The 21866-nt window shown below is 41.1% G+C and overlaps 1 protein-coding gene across 1 annotated transcript in view; it reads right to left on the bottom strand.

Moving 5' to 3' along the window:
* slc6a1a (solute carrier family 6 member 1a) overlaps positions 1–21291 on the bottom strand; it is a 35208-nt gene extending 13917 nt beyond the window's left edge. The window contains exons 1-12 of the mRNA XM_084427229.1: positions 21130–21291; positions 20496–20800; positions 20224–20355; positions 19865–19965; positions 19640–19749; positions 19403–19535; positions 19029–19163; positions 18845–18948; positions 18331–18455; positions 18095–18207; positions 17451–17582; positions 17268–17370 (exon numbers count right to left, since the gene is read on the bottom strand). Coding sequence (XP_084283355.1) covers positions 17268–17370; positions 17451–17582; positions 18095–18207; positions 18331–18455; positions 18845–18948; positions 19029–19163; positions 19403–19535; positions 19640–19749; positions 19865–19965; positions 20224–20355; positions 20496–20730 — 1423 coding nt within the window. The 5' untranslated portion in view covers positions 20731–20800; positions 21130–21291. The remainder of the gene's footprint in view (positions 1–17267; positions 17371–17450; positions 17583–18094; positions 18208–18330; positions 18456–18844; positions 18949–19028; positions 19164–19402; positions 19536–19639; positions 19750–19864; positions 19966–20223; positions 20356–20495; positions 20801–21129) is intronic.
* Between the last annotated feature and the right edge of the window lie 575 nt (positions 21292–21866).

Genomic DNA, 21866 nt, shown 5'->3' with positions numbered 1-21866 from the left:
GGAAACTTTATAGAACTGTTCAAGTTCATGTGCAAATATGATCCACAGATCCGAAATCGTCTAGAGCAGCTGCCCAGAAACGGAACATTGATGAGCCCAGATATACAAAATGAGCTGCTGGAGTCCTTGCTGTTGCGTAAAATCAAAGCAGAAGTCTGTGAAACACCGGGCACCTATTATGCTCTTATGGCAGATGAATATAAGGATGAGTCAAAATGTGAACTGGTGGCTGTTTGTGTGAGATATGTTCACTCAGGGAAAATAAAAGAACGGGCAAACGGGTTCATGGACACAAGTGACCTGAGGGCAAGTGGTATTTCAGAAAAGATACTACAGGTGATTGAACCACTGCAACTTGACCCATCTCTGTGCGTTGGCTTCGGTTTCGATGGAGCCTCTGTTATGTCAGGAAACAAGGGAGGTGTGCATGTGATTTTGAAACGAACTTTTCCTCAAGCGTTGTATGTCCACTGCAATTCTCACCGATTGAATCTGGTACTCTGTGCAGCATCAAAGGTGTCTGGGCACATCAGCACATTTTTTGATACACTCAACAATATTCACAGTTTCATGACAGGCAGTAGCAGACACGCAAAGTTTGCGACAGCGCAAAAGGAGCTTCATCCAGGACGCCGGTGCTTGGAACTTGAGCGATCCGCAGACACGCGCTGGAGCTCCAAATCCGGAGCAGTGAGCAAAGTACCGACGTTACTCGACGTAATATTAGAAGTGCTTGCTGAGTTTGCTCAAAGCCGCGGCCAATCGAAGGTTGAGGCACAGTCCCTGCTGCAACAAATACAAACAAAAAAGTTCTTATTTTTACTCGTCACGTTTGGAAAATTATTTCAGACGAGCGATTTTGCCACACAAGGTTTACAAAGCCCAACATTGTCAGTTCCTGAGTGCATCGACCTAATTGAGGGACTAAAAGAGAGCTTTGCTCGGTTTAGAGACAGTTCAGTGTGTGATTTTGAGCAAGTAATTAAGCTAACAGAAGAGTTGATGCAGAAAAATGAAATCACGAGCTGGGACATCACATCTGGGACCAGAGTGAGAAAAGTCCCGGCAAGGTTTGCAGGATCAGTGGTCACAACTAGTTTGCGGAAAGCAACAAGTGTGAGAAATGATGATGACCTAAGACACATATGGAACAACATCCTTGACAGACAGCTGACAGAGCTGGACAATCGTTTCCAAGAGGATCAGTATGGAATAATGAAGGCAGCAGCAACTTTTCTCCCACAGTCTAAGACTTTTTTGCAGAGAAGGATTCTCTGTGGGCCCCATGTGATCACTTTCATATATTGGTTGAGGATGCTGAACTAACAGTATTCATTGAGCAACTGCGTCGGAAAGTAGCCAATAGCCTGGAATTTCCGTCCCTCATGGAAGTATTGGACATTTGTGCTCCTGACATATTTCCAAACCTCAACAAACTACTTCAAGTCATCATCACCCTTCCCATGACATCTTGTAGTGTTGAGAGACTGTTCTCCACTGCAGGTAGGATAAAAACGGACCTCAGAGCATCCATGAGTACTACCCGCCTCAACAACCTGTGCCTTTTGTCCTTTGAAAAAGAACTCTGTGACTCTTTGGACTATGATGAGATGATTTCTGTTTTCAACACATTGTTTAAATGTGTTGCTATTTTTTTTGGCACAAAAGTTTAATTTCCACCAGGCTGATTGAATTGTATATGGTTGATTTAACAGAAATTAGGGAGTGTGTTGTTATTTATTTCAAACCGTGCTCTGCTGAGAGTTTTCATTCATTCTGAATAAAATAGACAGGTTATTGTCTATGCTGGTGGTTTGTCCAGCCTTTATTGATATCTGTTGGTTGAACATGACGATTAGACAGTGTTTTGTTATTGCCTTTGCCGAATATTGCAAATTAAAGGTGTAACTGTTTTTGCAGTTTCTCTATTATTTTTTATACTCTCTAAGGTTTAATTATTATTTAAGTAATATTTTTTCTAGGAAAAACTATAGGCCCACTCACTTTTTCAATGGCCCGCCCAAAATACAATTTCTGCCTACGCCACTGGTTCTTTGTCTTGTGTTAAAGGGTTAGTTCACCCAAAAATGAAAATTCTGTAATTAATTACTTACCCTCAAGTCATGTAAAACCTTCGTTAATCTTCAGAACACAAAGTAAGATATTTTTGATGAAATCCGAGAGCTTTCTGATCCCTCCAGAGACAGCAACGTCTTTGCAACTTTCAAGGCCCAGAAAGGTAGTAAAGACGTCGTTTAAATAGTCCATGTGACTACAGTTGTTCAACTTTAATGTTATGAAGTGACGAGAATACTTTTTGTGCACATAAAAGCCCCAAAATAATGACTTTATTCAACAATTTCTTGTCTTCTTTATCAGATCTCTTATGCCATTCACGTAGTTAACACAGTACAGCACTTCCGGGTTCTCAACAGAACGCTGGCTCAGTATTGGCCGGCTCCTGCATCAGCATCACACACGTGTTGTTATGCTTATGTGAACAGCGTGGGCCAATAATTAGCCGACATTCTGGTGTAGAACCCGGAAGCGCTGTACTGTGTTTACTACGCAAATAGCGTAGGAGATCTGACACAGAAGAGAGGAAATTGTTGAATAAAGAATTTTCATTTTTGGGTGAACTAACACTTTAACGTTTATGGATTTTTGTGTTTGAGTTATCTCTGTGTTTAATAAAAATAGTATATCAAGCATCACGCATCTTCCTTGTGGATTAAGCTACAGTAACCCCATTATAGAACCCTTTTAAAGGGGTCATGACATGAGAAACCAAATTTGCCTTGATCTTTTGGTATATAAGAGGTCTTTGTACCATTAAAACTTCCAACAAGTTTCATAGCTTAACCCCCTGGGGTCGACAATCGCGCCGGCTGGATTGGCTCGCTTTTTTCTTATCAGTTCAAAAGAGACTCAAAATACTCTGTTGACTTTGATATTACAAACAAGTTTCATACATCAATCGATCCTGTTAAGTGTGCATTATTTTTGTGTATACTCACAATAAAAACAAAGTGTTGTGCTTTTTGCCAAATAAAGCAAAATAAACATGATGCGAGTTCTGCTTTCTCTCTGTCAGTGAAGTCAATTCTGAAACGCGTCCGAAAATGAACCATAACTCAGCGAATACTCACAGGCATGAAGCTTGAATTCTCTTCTTTTAAATGAAGTATTTTTTATAAAAAACAAATATTCTCAGTTTATGTAATATGTATGAAAAGAGAGAGATGTCAGTCATTCTCATCTCAGCTCATTATGTTTTAATGTGACCCCGCCCACGGAGAGCGTGCGCTATTCAAACGCAAATGATCTGAGCCAATCCAGGCAAACCTGTGAACGCCCACATCAGCTGGATAACACACACCGCAAGTTCACTTTCAGACTCATGTACTTTACCACGATGTGAGGAATAAAACGATCTTAATAATAATCCTGGAAAATTTACCTTAGAAGTGCTGGGAGTTTCATTTCAAGGAGCAACGGATCCGGCTGAGGAATAGGTCAGTTATATATTTGCTTTGTTCTAATCGCAATAGTGTCTGTACACGCAAAAAGACTGTTTAAATATGAATCGCGTTTCTGTGTGTGAATGAATGCACAGATGCGCGCTGTTGTATAGCTACTACAGCTGGCAAAAATACTGTTTAAAATGAATCGTGTTTTTGTGTGTGAATGAATGAACAGCTTTTACCAAACTCTATTGCTATACTGAGATGAGTAAAAATCGACTACAAAAATCGGATAGATTATAAAGTTTTTACTGTAAAATACTGCCACATCAAATAAGTTTATAATGTTGTCAATTTCTGCTCATATGTTACATAATATATATATATTATGTTTTGTTTTTTTAATTGTTGTTGTAATTGTATAACCTTTCTAATAAAATAGCAAAAAAAAAAATATATATATATAAGGATAGATGTCAACAAAATCTTAAAAGGTCAATATAAGCCTTCTCTTTAAATCATTTTTATTGTGTTTTATTAGTGACACATTTGGGTAGAGAATATATTCCAAAACTTACTGAAAATACAATATGAGAACAATTAACTGCACAATTACTAGAAATGTTTACCTTGGATATTATACAATTTGCAAGCACAATTTGTGAAAAAACAACAACAACAACTGTGTTTCCAACTGTGAACCAATTTTATATATATATTGTCCTAGCATTCTTTCTTGTGGCTCAGTGACACACCTCACTGAATGGCTCATCATGTATGTGACACCTCAAAGTGTCTTACAAAATTGTAATCAATGTATTGTTTTATGTGAATGATTAGGCAGGATGATTTTCACATCATTTTGAAGAAAAAACTCTATTTCTTAACTCTATAACTCATGTTTCCTGCAGCCTTTTCCCTCACGACCGACACAGGAAGTGCTCTCTTTGAGGATGTGCCTGCAACTGAGCTCAGACAGGACATAGCTGATGTCAATCCCAAGTTGTGGGCGGCCCATAAGGATGAAGTAGGACTCATTGATGTAAATCCATACGTGGCCAATTTGACAACAAATTGGCCTGTGTTTCAAAAGCAATATCCACTTTCAAAGGAAAAAGGGGAGGGAATTCGACCCCTCATTGATCAATTACTGGCTCAAGGCATTCTGGTTCACACTCATTCACCTTATATCACACCAATCAATCCAATTAAGAAAACAAATGGTTCTTGCCGTTTAACGCAGGACCTGAGAAAAATGAAGGATTTGATAAAACCACTTGTTCCTATTGTACCAGATGTACAAACTATAATAAATTCTATCCCTTCAGAACATGCATTCTATTCTGTCATTGATTTAAGCTCCGCCTTCTTCACTATTCCTGTGGATTGCCAAACTCAGGCGCTTTTTGCATTTTGCTTTCAGAATTGTCAATACATGTGGACGAGACTCCCACAAGGGTTCAGAGATTCTCCGGCTGTTTTCTCCGCTGTAGTGCATGCAACGCTGAAAGATGTCAAACTCCCTCCAGACACCTGCCTGCTCCAATACGCTGATGACATTCTAGTCACTGGTGCCTCTGAGGACATGTGTGCTGCTGCCTCTACAGTTGTCTGCAACATTCTAGCAGAGGCTGGTTTCAAGGCTGACAGGGTCAAAGCCATCGCTACGTTCAAGCATCCATCAACACGGAAGCAAATGCAAAGCTTTCTGGGACTGGTCAATTACTGTCAATTATGGGTGCCTTATTGCTCCATGTATGACAAAATCCTGCGAGAAGCTACGCTGGATGATAAAAAGGACATTACATGGACAACTGAGATGGATCAAGCATTCAGACATTTGAAATCCTCCCTCTTAAGACCTCCTCCCCTTGGCTTTCCTTGTTACACACAAGAGTTTCACCTGTACGTGCATGAAGGTGGAGGCACAGCCGCTGCAATCCTGGCCCAAGAGCATGGGGGCACCTTTCGTCCAATAGCTTATTTGTCTAAAACCCTTGATTCAGTGGCTAGGGGACTCCCTGCCTGTTTGCGTGCAGTGGCTGCTACAGCGATCATGGTACAGGACACTGAAAAGGTTGTTTTATCGCATCCACTCACAGTTCACAATTCTCACTAGGTAGGAGCCATTATGCATAACATTTCTACTCAACACATGACTGCCCAACGCCGTTCAGGCTATGAGGCTATATTGTTAGCTACTGCTAATTTAACGTTGAAAGTAACATCTGTTATTCATGGCCCTACTGTACATTTGCACAGGTTGCTGACACAAGGTGAATTTCAGAGTGATGACCACGACTGCCTGACCAGAATCCAAACTTCAACTGCCTGCAGGCCAGATGTGTCTACATCTGTCCGGGTGGAGGGGAAGCATTGGTATATCGATGGATCCTGTTTCAAGCCAAATGACAATTTATACTTGTGTGGTTATGCTATTGTTGAATTACCTGATCGTGTAATTGAGGCGTATCCTTTGCCATATAAATCAGCACAAGTTGCAGACTTAATTGCTCTAATGAGAGCTTGTCAATTGGCAAAAGGTCAGTGCATCAACATATACACTGACTCTAAATACGCGTACGGCGTAGTCCATGACTTTGCTAAATTGTGGGAGGAAAGAAATTTCAAAACCTAAGACGGAAAACCAATTTCACACCATAACACTGTAGCCAAGCTCATTAGTGCAGCACAGCAACCATCGAAACTTTGCTGTCATTAAAGTAGCTGGTCATAAAACAGGTGAATCGGATGAGGCTAATGAAAACAGACTTGCAGATGAAGTAGCGAAATGGGCAGCTAAAGAAGTGATACTTAGTCTGCACGTAGACACACTCTTTCAGTTCAAAACTAGACTAAAAACACATCTCTTTGACCTAGCATACACATAACACATTATAGACTTCTATAATTCAATGTTAGGCTGCATAGATTAGGTCAGCCGGAACCGGGAACACTTCCCATAAATCCTGATGTACTTGCTACATCATAAGAAGGATGGCGTCTATGCTAATATTAGTGTCTTTGTTTATCCCGAGGTTTACCGCAGTTCGCCGGATCCAGGCTGTATCCAGATCTGACGAAGGATCTGCGCCTGAATACGACGACAACGCAGTCCTGAAGTGTCAACTAGACTCTCCCCTGTGAAGGCCTCCTTCCCTTTCCTTTACCTCTGTACAGATAAAACGGACGCGGCCAGACAAGTAGTTTGTTGAGGGTTGATTTGTAAAGAAGGACTACACGCCTGCGCACATATACATTCAAACGCGCATACCTATGGACTGAACACGTGATGCGTATGTGTGCGACATCTGTGTTTGCGCACAGGTTGCGTAGGTTTGCGCAGAGATAACTGATAATTGTTTGCACCTTGGAACCTATTTCAGGGAGTGCGTTCTCGAGCCACCAGGCACTGTTGTTGTGCGGATGAGCGGGCCGGAGCGCGTTGAGTGTTTTCTGTTAGAACGGTGTCGTGTTAGCGGCCCCTAAGTTAATATCTAATGATCTTTGCAACGGAAGTGAATCAATCAATCAAAACTAACTTTAGCTGGACAATAACTTTATTCTAGAGCTGCTGTAAAGCCTAAACAATCTCTGTTACTGTAATTTCCTATTATCAGGTAATAGGAAAGATGCTTGTAAAGATGCTTTGAAACAATTCATATTGTTAAAAGCGCTATATAAATAGCTTCAGGACAAGCGGTCAGTATAGTGGACACGGCAAGAGCGCGCTAGTGGTTTTATCTGAATACTCAGTTCTCCTGTTATTCAATGTTCTATTTGACTCAAGGTAAGCCTATCTTCGATTCTCTGCTTATTTTTCATTTTTAACTTCACACAAATCTGTATTTTATTTAGACGCGTTGCTACATTAAATAACAGCCGTGTGTGAAAATGATTGCAGTTTAATTGCACTTAAGTATTGGCTCCTAGCAGCTAGTTTCGATTTGGCCCATTTTCGCTTTATTTACTTAATTGCTCGGCCGAGACAGCTGTCCTCACTCAAGCTGTAAAAGCATTATATCTATGCAATTTGCGCGCTGTCGCGGAAGCGTTCAGCTCTCATGTTCAGCCTCCTCGTGTGAAGACCGACTCGTGTAAAGACCATCGACTCTAACTGTGCGACTCCACTGAGCAAGGACACCAGGAAGGCACTTAAGTATCTTCTTCTCCATTTCCTTTCCCTCTTTTATCGTATTTTCACCTTACGCAACCTGTGCTTTCAATACATTCCTGTTATCTCTCGGCAACGCCCTTTCATCACGCGCAAAAGGCAGCGCAATACTGCTAATCTGCGTCCCATTCTCTCATCCTCACACACACCTCTCTCTCTTTCCGTGGGTCTATGGAATTGTCAGTCAGCAGTCAATAAAGCTGACTTTATTCCAGCCTTTGCATCTCATTCTACTCTTAGTATCCTGGGCTTGACTGAGACCTGGATTCGTCCAGAAGACTCAGCAACCCCCGCTGCTCTCTCTAGCAATTTCTCTTTCTCTCACTCCCCTCGCCAGTCTGGGAGGGGTGGGGGTACAGGGTTTCTCATTTCTAACAACTGGAAATACTCAGCGCTCTCTTGTCTATGCAACAACAACTCATTTGAATATCATGCTATTACACTTACAGATCCCAATAAGATCCATATTGTAGTCATTTATCGCCCCCCAGGTCAGCTGGGTAACTCCATGTTTCAGATCATTTCCTCATAACTTTCAGTCTACAACTCTCTACCCCTGCACCACCATCCCCCCCACCAGTCACTTTCAGACTAGAGGTCTTCACAGTGAACCCGAGACCCGTCGACCCGGGACCCGACCCGGGCCCCGTACGGGTTCGGGTCTATATTTTAAATGATCAGCCGGGTCCGGGTCGGGTCCGAATCTATTACTTCGGGTCCCGGGTCTGTTTAACATTCTGTGTAATACCCGTGCGATCGGAGTCAGATCACACTGCTTGTGTTTTTTGTAACTTGCAACTTGTAAAATTAGGAAAAGAAAACTGTGAGCTGTACCTGTGAGTGCAAGGCGATCTCTCTCTCTCTCTCTCTCTCTCTCTCTCTCTCTCTCTCTCTCTCTCCCTGCCGTTAGAAGCAGAGCGCGCAGACTCAGAGTTAATGCAAGTGCACGGCACGCACGGTAATAATGGATACCTTCATGAGCGATGTGCGAAAAAAGCTAAAAAACAACGAATATAAAGAAGTAAAACCTACGGGCACCTCTTCTGTCTGGGCATCCTTCATGCATATTGTAGACGAACATCAGAAAAAAGTAAGTGCAGTTAAGTGTAAAACGTGTGACGCACTGTTGAAGTTTGATTCAACAAAAACTGGCACATCGCATCTTTTAAAGCACACCAGGTCGTGTGGTAAAACTGTTTTGACCCAATCTTCAGTGGCGCCTTTTCTTAGATTGGGTGTAGTTCCAAAAAAAGCAAAGGATGCGATTTTGGAAAAATGCACTAAAGTCTGCGCAAAGGATTTAAGGGCCTTTAGCATGTTTGAAACTCCCGCGTTCACCGACTTGGCGCAGACAATATTAGACACGGGAGCAACACATGTAATGTGAAGGACTTACTTCCTTCTGGTGTGACGGTATCTCGTTTCACACAGAAAAAATACGAAAGTCTCAGAGCAGAGCTCCTGCCAACAGTTAGGAAAGCCATAGCTGAAGGACTGGCATGCGGAGCATCCACATATATGTGGACAGATGACCATAGGAAGGTCAGTTACACCTGCATCACACTGCATTATATAGATGATGCCTGGGAGTTTAATACCAGGATCATATGTACATGTGCATTTCCATCCGGGGCAAAGAAAACAGCTTTAAACCTGAAGACAGAACTGCTCAAGCAACTAGGTGAATTTGGTCTGGTCCCAGATGAGATCGACAGACTTGTGTTTGTCAGTGACCAAGGTGCAAATGTGCAGGCAGCGCTCTCCCGATGGGTGCACAAAAGCTGTATAGCACACGTACTGAATACAGTGCTGAAGCACACCTTTATGAAGTCTAAGGAAGGTGATGAAGAGCATGATGGAGATGAGGAAGAACTGAAAAAAGTAAGAAGTCGCATTGAGCAATGCAAGACCCTGACACAATTTTTTAAACACTCTGGATTACAACTACGACTTAAGCAGTCTTTGAAACAAGAATGTGAAACAAGATGGAATACTAAACTGGAGATGGTCAAATCTGTGCTTAATGCATTTGAAGATATTCAGTCCATTCTGCTTGAACGAGGAGAGATGCATCGCATGAGTCACATATCCAAAGACATTCTTCAGATGCTTGTCCAATTCCTGCAGCCTTTTAAGCAGGCAACTGAAGAGCTCAGTGGCTCAAAATATTGTACAATTAACTTAGTGGCCCTCTGGAAAACCACGCTGATGACACACTGCCAAATATCACAGTCCCAAGCTGATCCAGTGCCGCTCAGGATACTGAAACACAGGTAAGTGTCTAATAATTACTCTTCTAATTTTCTAACAGATTGCCTGTATATGTACATGTGCTAAAATAAAATAAAATAATAATTATTATTATGCATTTAATTTTTTCACTGTTTGCTATATTTTTTAGTGTGTTTTTTGATGGATTATTCAACTAATTCTATTCTATTTAATAGGTGCATGGGACTTTTGGCTGAACGGATAGTTCTGGGACAACATGAAAAGCTGCTCTGGCCAAAATTCAAGCAGCTTCGGATGTTCACCGCAAAAGAGAGGGAGGAAATATATGAAAGTGCACGTGGAGAGTTGGCCAGCTTCCCTAAAAAGCTACAACTGAGGTGAATGCCCAGCAGATGCAAGAGGAGGATATAGAGGAGATGGCTGGGTCAGCACCAGGACCAGGACCAGTGCAACACTTTAGCCAGTGGGCTGACGTCGAGGATGCGTAACTGGATACCGGGGTTGATGAACTAGAACAATATTTAAAGCACAAGCCCACAATGGAAAATGATAGAGACATTCTTAGTTTTTGGAAACACAACCAAAATATGTTTCCATCAATGGCACAACTGGCAAGAAAAATACTCTGTGTGCCTGCATCTAGTGTGAGTCGTGAGTCAGCCTTCAGCATCTCTGGTCGCACGTTGGAGAATCGTCGGACCTGCCTCAGCACTGCTAGTGTAAATGCTTTGCTGTTTCTGAATAGCAACATGTAGGCCAAACATGAAAATTAAAGCAGCCCTACTAGACCTCTGTCTATGCACCACTTTATTAAAGATAAGACAAGCACAGCTTAGAGAGCTGATGTTATTTTTTGTTGCATTGCATATTAGCATTGAATATTTAATTTAAAATTTTTTTAGGGCAAGGCTTCAAGAACATTTATGTTGAATATAAATATAAACTCGCAAGCAAATAATTGAATGCACGTTGATTGCACAGAATGCACAGTTCAAGATGTTTCATGTTTGTTTAATTAAGTCATATAGCCATCATTAAATGGTTTGTTGCCATGCATGGTTTTGTGTGCAGTGGGGAATCAGATCATTATTTTGTTATATTAGTTTATTTTATTTATATGTTTTATTTTTGGCAGTAATTATTGATATATGTACTAGGCTACTACTATGTAGCTAAGTGTCATTTTGAGTTTCTGTTCCTATTACGTGACAGTAGTAAATAAAAGTTCAAATCTCAAAAATGCTTGCAGACTTGAGTCTAGACACACTCATATTTAATATATTTCAAATCAGCAACATAATCTGAGGTGAACTGTCACATGAATATTTACTTTGACGCTCAAAATAAATTGCGTTAAAAAGCATATTTTAGGTTGATCCAGCTAGCGCGCATGTGCAGTCTCAAGCGCGTGCCATGTTTCTATGGCAACCAGTTACCAGAGCTTCAGTGAGGGACAATATAAATTCGCTTTAGATTTTACAATATAAATTAACCGTCTTGTTTATAACTTTGACTATTTGCCCTTTTGAACTATAATAACGATTGCTCTTTCAGTGCCATGGCATGGCCGCTGACGTTATTTATTTGCTATCATCTCCGTGCTCTCTGCTCTGCATCGAGTCTGAATCTGACAAACTAAAGGTAAGACAAAAAGTTGTATTTTTCGCAACAGGTTTATTGACTTGTAATAGCAGTTTAAGGTGGAATATGTGACAATCGGGTCCAGTCGGGTCTGTGTCTTCCCGGCGGTTTCGGGTCCAGCTTTTGAAATAATAGACGGGTCCAGGTCGGGTCCGGTTAAGCATTTCTCGGTTTTGCACGGGTCCGGGTCCAGCTTTTGAAAAAATAGACGGGTCCGGGTCGGTTCGGTGTAGCACATTACGGGTCTCTTTCGGGTTCGGGCATGAATTTTTGGACCCGTGAAGACCTCTATTTCAGACGAAACCTGCGCTCACTTTCTCCCACCCATCTTTCCTCTGCCGTGTCATCTTCTCTTCCCTCACCCTCACAATTCTCATCTCTGGATGTGAATACCGCAACAGATACCTTATGCTCCACTCTAACCTCTTCTCTAGACAATATCTGCCCTCTCTCCTCCAGGCCAGCACGCGCTACTCCCTCTAACCTCTGGTTATCTGAGGTTCTTCGTGAACACCGGACCGAACTCAGGGCAGCGGAGAGGAAATGGCGCAAATCAAATGACACATCTGACCTGAGTATGTATAAATCTCTCCTCTCTTCCTTTTCTGTGGATGTTCATGCTGCAAAATCTTTATACTTCCACAACAAGATCAACAGCTCCTCCAACACACGATCACTCTTCAAGACATTCAACTCTCTCCTCTGTCCACCTCCACCACCACCCGCCTCCTCTTTAACTGCTGACGATTTTGCGAACTTCTTCACCTACAAAACAACAACTATCAGCAGTCAGTTCTCAGCTCCACACACACAGGAACCCAGACCGACCCCTTCCACAGCCAATATCCCGCTGTTCTCCTTCTCCTCGCTAACCGAGGAAGAAGTATCTACACTTCTCCTCTCCAGTCATCCTACCACCTGCCCTCTAGACCCCATCCCCTCACACCTTCTACAAGCCATCTCTCCCACACTTCTACCATCACTCACACACATCATCAACTCATCCCTCCATACTGGCACTTTCCCTACTGCATTCAAGCAGGCTCGGGTAACTCCACAGTAGAGAATTACAGACCTATATCTCTCCTACCATTCATTGCGAAAACACTTGAAAGAGCTGTTTTCAACCAAGTAACATCCTACTTGTCTCTGAACAACCAGCTGGATGTCAACCAATCTGGCTTCAAGAAAGGGCATTCAACTGAGACTGCATTACTGTCGGTCACAGAAGCCCTACAGATCGCAAAAGCTGCTTCCAAATCTTCAGTTCTCATTCTCCTGGATCTGCTGCCTTCGACACTGTGAATCATCAGATCCTTCTGTCCAGCCTCTCATCACTGGGCATCACAGGAACTTCACTCCAATGGTTTGAGTCCTATCTCACAGGTAGGTCCTTCAGGGGTCGCATGGAGAGGCGAGGTATCCAGAGCACATCAACTGACCACAGGGGTTCCTCAGGGTTCAGTTCTTGGTCCCCTCCTCTTTTCCGTCTACACCACATCACTGGGACACATCATACAGGCACATGGTTTCTCCTACTACTGCTATGCTGATGACACACAGCTCTTCCTCTCATTTCAACCAGATGATCCCACAGTAGCTCCACGTATCTCAAGCTGTCTGGCGGACATCTCGACATGGATGAAGGAACATCACCTGCAGCTCAACCTGGCAAAGACTGAGCTTCTCGTCCTCCCTGCCAATCCATCTCTACAGCATGACTTCACCATCCAGCCTGATTCATCATCAATCACCCCATCAAGGTCGGTCAGAAATCTTGGAGTAACATTTGATGACCAGCTGACCTTCACAGACCACATTTCAAAGACAGCTCGATCATGCAGGTTTGCATTGCACAACATCAGGAAGATCAGGCCTTTCCTAACTGAGCATGCAACACAACTTCTCGTCCAGGCCCTGGTTATCGCTAGGCTTGATTACTGCAATGCTCTTCTGGCTGGACTTCCATCATGTGCAACTAAACCTCTAGAAATGATTCAGAATGCTACAGCTCGTCTTGTCTTCAATGAGCCCAAGAGGGCCCACGTCACTCTTCTGTTCATCTCTCTGCACTGGCTAGAAAAATTCCTTTTCTTTTAAATCGTCGCTTATCGGGCTGATGCTACTCTGAATAATGCCTGAACTTCGTATTTTGAGCACTTCTTGCATTGTTTTTGCCTCTTCACTATGACTCGCTTAATTTAGTCCTAATTTGTAAGTCGCTTTGGACAAAAGCGTCTGCTAAATGACTAAATGTAAATGTAAGGTGACTTGACTTGACAAGGAAAATTGTGCATTCGCAAAAGATTGGAAGACATTCTTACCAAAAGAAGCACCAAACCTACAGCATGTGCTTTATTTGCACCAAGATGGTGGCGATTGTTAAGAGTGCTAACAATAAGCACCACTATAAATCATCAAAGCAAATGTATTTTGAGCAAAATTACCCATTAAACATGGAAGTAAAAAAAAAAAAAAAACCTTAACGAGACGAGAGATTCATATTGAGAATCTAGAGGTAATATAGTCCTGTGGAGTCTGCGGACCCTCAGCTCAGTGGAAAATTGTTGAATGGACAACAAAGATTTAAATTTGAGTTCCTCTGATCAAGAGCAAAGACATGGAAATGTCATTCAACCAAAAAAAAAACTAAAACAAACGTGTGATAGGATGGTTGTAAAGAGGGCAAACATTTTTTTTTAAATCTTAAAATACATTTGCTTGTGCCTTATTTATGTTGCTCAACAGAACCACATTTATCTTATCCTTTTTCTTGATTTTGTATTGCCTTATTTTGTTTCACTGTAATTTGTAAATTTGCACTCCTGTGTTCTGTGTATTTATTATGTAACTCTATGTTGTCTAGCACATTTTTCGCCTTATCTTGGCTAGGTCGCCGTTGCAAATGAGGATTTGTTCTCAATCGGCCTACCTGGTAAAATAAAGGTAAAAAAAAAAAAAAACAAAACATGATAAGGACAGAAAGGGTTGAACTGGATTCAAAATTGTGAAGGCTTCATTGCATATCAGACACGTTACTCTCAAAGATGAGGAGCTAATACAATTTCCCAGGCAGCTGCTGATTGACAGATTGGATTAATGGGAAAAATGCCAGGAAGATCCATGGAAAAATAGGCCCCTCCCTGAAATGTCAAACTAGCAGACAGCAAAGGAAGCAAACACTGAGAAATCCTACCAATGGCCTTAGTTGAGGACAGAGGGAAAGCAAAAGCACTAATGATGCCAATAGACATATCGGGGGACATATACAGAGTTAACAATGTCAGTAACTCAAGGTACAGAGACTCTAGAAGAAAGCTCATGAGACTATTCAGCACCTGCAGGCAGAAGCATCAAACACTAATTCATAACCAAGTAATGGCAAGAAACTGGCAGAAAAAAGGAAGTGGGGATGTAGCAGTCCCAAATGACCGTGCCATAAACAGGAAAAAAGAGCTTGAGAAATAGAAGCTACAGACAAACCAAGGCCAATGTAGTGCTGAAGGAGAGGGACTAAATGAATGAATGACAAATCAATTTCAATGAATGACATGTCAATATCAATGAAAACGACAATCTTAAGCAATATTTTTGTCATACTTGTCACAACTTTGAATTTATGATGGTTACCAACTTCAGTTTGTAATTCAATTCTGTTTCCTTACATACAGTATGTAGTCAACCAGAACACCAGCCGGCGCGGCAAAACCACCGCGGTAAAAATAAACCAGTCGCATTTCAAAGTCATTCGCGAAATGACCGCCAGGGGGCGCAAAGGGATATTGTGCAAAACAGCAGCAATTGCCGCATTTTGAAATGTAAGTGGGGTTAATGTCAAGTTAACAGTGAGGATGAAATACTACAACTATGGTAAACAGAATAGAAAAAAGTTCAAAATAGAGACGACAATAATATAGCCTATATTTCATATTGTAGACGTCGGTGGGCAACAGAAGCCTATTCCCCGGGGGAGCAGCGCCATAACAAAAAACAAAAAATAACAAAAATAACAAACAAAAATAAATTAGGTGCAGTGAAGCTGATTATTTTTAGTATTCTAATGAGGAATGAGACGAATGAAGAGTGTTTCTCGCTCGTGTGAGCGAACACACTCTGGTGGAGAAACGAACTTTTGGGCACTTCTCAGTGAGTAAATTCGTAGCCGAGTGGTAGAACAAGGTTTCGATCATTTAGATGACACGGGTTCAAACATGGACTACAGTCATTTTTATATTATTAATGCATTTTATATTATTAAAGCAGAGATATTTGTCTAGTTCTAAAACTCTGTTACCCTATATCGGTTTTTGCTTATATATATATAAAATAAAATTAGCATGCATTTCCATTTTACACTAAGGAACAAATATTATCCAAAAGAATGACTGAATTTAGATCTGTATAATAATTCCAATCGTAATTTCAAAAGCATTTCTGTTATATATATATATATATATATATATATATATATATATATATATATATATATATATTGGGGTTCCTATAGGCTACAGAAAGAGTTTTTAAAAACATGGTTTTAAGCAAGGCGATTTGCCAGGGGTGGACGGGGATTTCCTTCTGGTCTAAACATCCCAGCTTCTGCTGAATTATTTTGATCGGATAGTCTGATGAGCAGGCAAAGGCAAAATTATTTTAAGGATAAATCTCTCAATCTTATTAAATTATAGCCTAAATATTGTAGTTTTCTTTATTGTATTTAAAGTTTTTTACACAAAATTTCAAGTGAAGTGTTCAATCCAGTTGTTTCAACTGGTTTTGTAGAGTATTAGTGTTTGAGCAGTGTGTGTGATTGTTAACAATCTGGCATTATCTAAACATGAACTGTTGACAAAAGAATGTGAGTGATCAGCAGACACAGAGCGCTTTAATTCACGATCAACCTCGTATTACTGTAAGGTGAATTCAACTAGGCATTCTGTGTCTTTGAGGCAACAAAAGCTAAATAATTTGTTACAGTTTTTCTTTCGTGATTTGTGTGGACGACACGCAGCGACATATACAGTATTATCAGCTGTATGAGGGGTTTTTACCCTGAAGTGTTTCATTTCGAGAGAGACCCGCGCGCAGACAAAAGAAACTTCCTAAAAAGAGATCCAGCGCGTCTGCGAGAGAGAGGCAAAGAAAAGCGCCTGTTCTTGCTTTGAAATATTTTCATTTTGTACTGTTTTAATTGTTTAACTTAGCTGCAATATCTTTGGCAATACAAATTTAAAATGTCGCAAGAATAAGATTCTGTATTTCTTATTTTGCATCGCAAAGGGAATAAACTCTGTGGTTGTAGCGCCTCTTAGCGGTAAAAGGCAGCAAATGCACACCCGCAATTTTACGGCCGCGGGAACGGCGGCGGTAAAAGTATTATTCTGGTTGAGTACCAACTGTACACATTAATTGGCTGGTCTATTCAAAATTCAAGATTTATTGTCATGGTAAAATAAAACTTTGCACATACATTCATACATACATACACATACATTTGCACACATCACACGCAATTAACAAAAATATACAATATGCAAATGTATACAAAAGTATTTTTTGTCACAGTAATGGCGTTGATGTACCATAATTTTGCAATCAGAGTGGTCCTGTCCCACTGGGTGCACTTTTGTCATGACAGAATTATTAATGACTGACGACCAAAGCCTTTGTGTCCAGCTTTATAATGCTGTACAGTGCAAAGGTTGAGCACAATGCAAAACACAGACACAGTGTAACAGGACGGAAAAAGGACTCACCATAGCACCAGGAGATTGAGATGCACTCAAAGAACACCAGGAAGAGCAGACACATCCCACTGGCTGAGTAATAGTCGAAGAGTTTAAACACATAGAGGCCACCCTAACACAGGAAAAACACAAGCGTGTCATTTAAGTCCCTGTATCCTGCAATCACTCCTCATCATATTCAAGACTGATTACCTGTGTGATATTGGACAGCCCGATGGCGTAGGACACAACGCAAACACATGCAATGAAAATCTCTCTCCTCTTCCTGAGCACCCGTGGGAACTCGTCCACCAGAGCCGTGATGAAGCCCTCCACTGTGCAGAACTGCAGGACAGTGTCAACAATGAGGATGTTATATTGCGTTTATATGGCAAACTTTTTTCATGGCTCTTTGTTGTTGCATTCAATAAACCTATGAGCACAGGTGTGTGTGTATTAGCTATTACACTTTGAACATGGCTTATCCAATCAGATTGTAGCTTTTTTATGACTTCCCAAAAACAAAGAAAAAAAACCTAAAAACAATAAAACACAACTTTTTTTTTTTTTTATGCCACAGGGTCGGGATTCAGTTTGGTTTTATTTGAACATTGCCACTGAACAATACCAAAACTCCAGCTTAAGGGATAAAGAACATCAGTTTAAAATCTTGTAGCCATAAAGGCAGAAATCAGCATCAAAAGATTCGATTGGGCTGAGGGCTAATTAAGTCTTTTAATGCTCCTTATGTTTCCTTGTGTGGCCACCAGGGACACCGCCACGGATATGCTGGAGTACCAAACAGATCCCGTTCACTTCTGTTTCTAGGTCAGAGCTTGAATATGAGATATTCTCACCTGACTGTCGATTCCCAGCATCAGCAGCATGGAGAAGAAGAGAATAGCCCACAACGGGGAGACGGGCAACTGCGTCACAGCTTCTGGATAAGCTAAAAATGCCAAACCGGGACCTGTGTAAGCCATGAAAAAACAAAGCATTTCAGTTATCGGAAAGAAATGTCTAGATTTGAACTTTTTTTAAATAGCACTACTTTAAAGTGAAATATTGTAAAAAATTATGTAAAATTGATTACCGGATGCAGCTACATCAGCTATTGGTCTCTTTGTGACATGTGCCATGAAGCCCACAATAGAGAAAATCACAAATCCAGCAAACATACTAGTGAAGGAATTTATACAGCACACAATGATAGAATCCCTGCAGAAAAAAGGGGGAAAGGATTTGGTCTTCAAATGTGCTATAAGCATCTATAAAACACACCTGACCTGGAAACCGCACATCAGTTTGGCATTTAAGGAGAAGATGGATTATGTAAACGACATATAGCCAAATCCAGAATCAACTGTTTAATTTGACATTAATTCTCACTATTCATACAAACTCACTCAAATTCCCTGAAGACAGGGAACATCGTGACAGTCAGTCACAGTTAGAAGGCTGGCTTGTTCACATTTTCAAGCAAACATTATTCACAGCATCAAAAAAGAAATGCTCGAGGTCAAATCAAAGTTTAGGGGCCTGCCTGAAACAGGGTCAAGTTATACTAACTGAATTTTAAAAAGATCATGTCACTGCGTCATTCATACCTGTACACATTGTTATTGAAAGGGTTGTAGCTGCCCAGAGCAATAAGGGAGCCTAAACCCAAACCATAGGAGAAGAAAATCTGTGTTGCAGCATCCAGCCAAACCTAAGACGGAAAATCAAGCTATTTATCAGCTAGACTGGGTCTGTTGGATCTCGTTTGAATGATTAAACGTGTGAAATTACCTCAGACTCCTTCAGCTTCTCAAAGTCAGGAGTGATATAGAACAAGATTCCCTCTTTAGCCCCAGGCAGGGACACTCCACGGATGAACAGAATGAACAACATGAAGTACGGGTAGGTGGAAGAGAAGTAAACCACCTGCAAAACATTGATTTCTCTATCAGATATTCCCAAAGTGTATTTGTTCAGCATGTAAATGCTTGTAAAAAAAGGAACTGCAGGAAATATTGTGCATTGCTTTCACGGGACAAGAAACTCATAGATCCACACAGTTTAATGCAACCATGTGTGCTTTACAGTTAATGCAGTGAAATTATTACGAACTCACTCAAATTCCAGACCGAAGCCCTGAAGACAGACCAACAAAGACATCTCACCTTTCCTGTCCAGCTAACACCTTTCCAGATACAGAAGTACACGAGGACCCAGGCAATGGCCAGTGTTATTGCAAGTGGAGCACGAATTTCACCAGGTTTTTCTAAGCCATCAGTCATTTGATGCACATTGCGTCTGTATAAGCACATCATGCAACACAATTACACTTGACAACAAGACAGATTAATGTACAAAGGTCAAAGAAGGTCATGCACATCCATTTTTTCATCAAATCTTACTCCCAAAACTCCATGACAGCACTGGTGAGATTGGTGGTGTCTACTATGCTGTAGTTTGTATAACATCTGTCTGTGTTCCATGGATTGTTACAAGTTTTCCATGGAAGCTCCTACAAAGAGTAGAACAATGCTTTACATCTTTTTTATTTAATAAATACCCCAGACCTAAACATGCCAATATATATATGTATATATATGGAAGCACACGTGACGAGGAATGCTTACAGTGGTAAAGGAGTTGTATAAGTAGTAAATGGCCCAGGCAATGATGACAATGTAGTAAATGTTCAGCCAGAATGAGAGAACAGCGGCAGCAAGACCAACACCTGTAGTTATGACAGATTGTGTTATAACTTACATTCAAAGCAGAATGTGAACCACCTGGTCAAAGCCAGCATGTACAGTACGGCTTTTATCCAGCATTATAGATGCCTTATTAGATCATTTGTTTTCAAACTGGAAGATCTGCGAGCATCTTACAACACATGACTCATGCATTTAAATCTACTCATCTACTGCATTTACTGAAGGTCTCACACACTTCAAGAAACCAGCTCGTATTTTGCTGAATAGAAATGATATACCTTTGAACATTGGAGCTAGTTTCCAAACCCCAAGGCCGCCAATGGATGTGTACTGTCCAAGAGCGCATTCAAGAAAAAACAGAGGAACTCCCGCAAAAAATAGCGTCAAAAAATAAGGAATCAAGAAAGCCCCTGGAATCAACACAGAAATACATGAAAGCACCAAGTGGGGCTGTGCACAGCAACACAAAGCACACACACACACACACACACACACACACACCCTGGCACAACATCTCAGACTCAGACTCTCTTGGAGAAGCGTCTCTTACCTCCGCCGTTTTTCCCGCACAGATAAGGAAATCTCCACACGTTCCCCAGGCCGATGGCGTAGCCCACACATGACAGCAGAAAATCAAATTTCCCACCCCAAGTTTCTCTGACTGGAATGTCTTTCTTCTTCTTCTCTGGTTTGGCGTCCTCTGATTTGGGTTTGTCGTTAGTTGTGATCTCGTTGAGTTCCGTCACAACTTGTCCATCGGTGTTTTTGGTGTTGTTTGTCGCCATGTCTCTGATTTCAGACAGCAGTAGAGATCCACACAAACCCCCGATCGAACTCGACACAGTTTCGGTTAACCTGAAGACACCGAATCACACGAAATCATTGTGTTTTTTGTTGTTGTTTTTTCCCCCTGCAAACGCAGTCCGCGGTTTGAATTCGAAGGCGACACACACACACACACACACACACACACACACTAAGAGATCTGCCGTCTCTGAGACAGAACTGTCTTTCATGACAGTCAATTTAAATATATATTTTTTCGATAGAACGATTTAGCTTCTCAATTATGTTTTTTTCGTCTATCTTTTGATGTATTTACTATTGTAATGCATGCACATAAACACACACACTTGAACATTTTCAAATCAGTGAAACATTGAAAATCATTTCCATCTACTTACAGTGAATTATGACTGTTTTCCAAAGGAAATGTGCCCGTGTGTCATGCAGCGAGGTGTCCGTGGATTGCTCTCTGAGTTGTAAACTTCCAGAGATGAGTGTTGTGTCCATGTAAAGCGGTCCTGCGGGAGCTGTCCACACGCCACTGGTGCTGAATCCTGTCTGAGATCAGCAGCTACTCAACATTTACAGAGCGTCAATGTCATGTGAAAGTCAACACCCCCCAACGGATACACACACACATATTCAGGTCAGGCACGCAAGTCTTTACCTTTATGTGCATATGTTAACTTCGTACACAAAGAAAATGATTCTGATCTCAGTAGAATATTACCAACATTTTGGAATTTAATGCAAAATTCATGTTTCATTAATTTGCTCACACACATCTGGGGCTGCCACGAGGTACAAATGAACTCATGCATTCATTGCTCATTCTGAAGAAGAATTGCAATCCTCAAACCCAGCCCACTTCATATCAAAATATATTATCATAAATATGGCAGATGAGGAGCAGAACAGGTGAGCAGGGAAATATCGTTCCTCATCTGAAACTGAGGACACTTCAGAGGAAGAAAGTCTTGGACACTATCTTTTATCGGACGCATAAATGTCCTGGCACACAGCGCAGTCTTGACCAGAAATATGTGGTAAGCATTTTCAACATTTTCAGTCCGTCCAGAATATATGTCATGACCTTACTTTTTAGTTAGGTTTTTGATTTATTCTAAAACCATAA

Source organism: Rutilus rutilus, assembly GCF_951802725.1.
Source record: "Rutilus rutilus genome assembly, chromosome: 13".
Taxonomy (NCBI): Eukaryota; Metazoa; Chordata; class Actinopteri; order Cypriniformes; family Leuciscidae; genus Rutilus; species Rutilus rutilus.
This window is presented reverse-complemented; position numbering and strand designations above follow the sequence as displayed.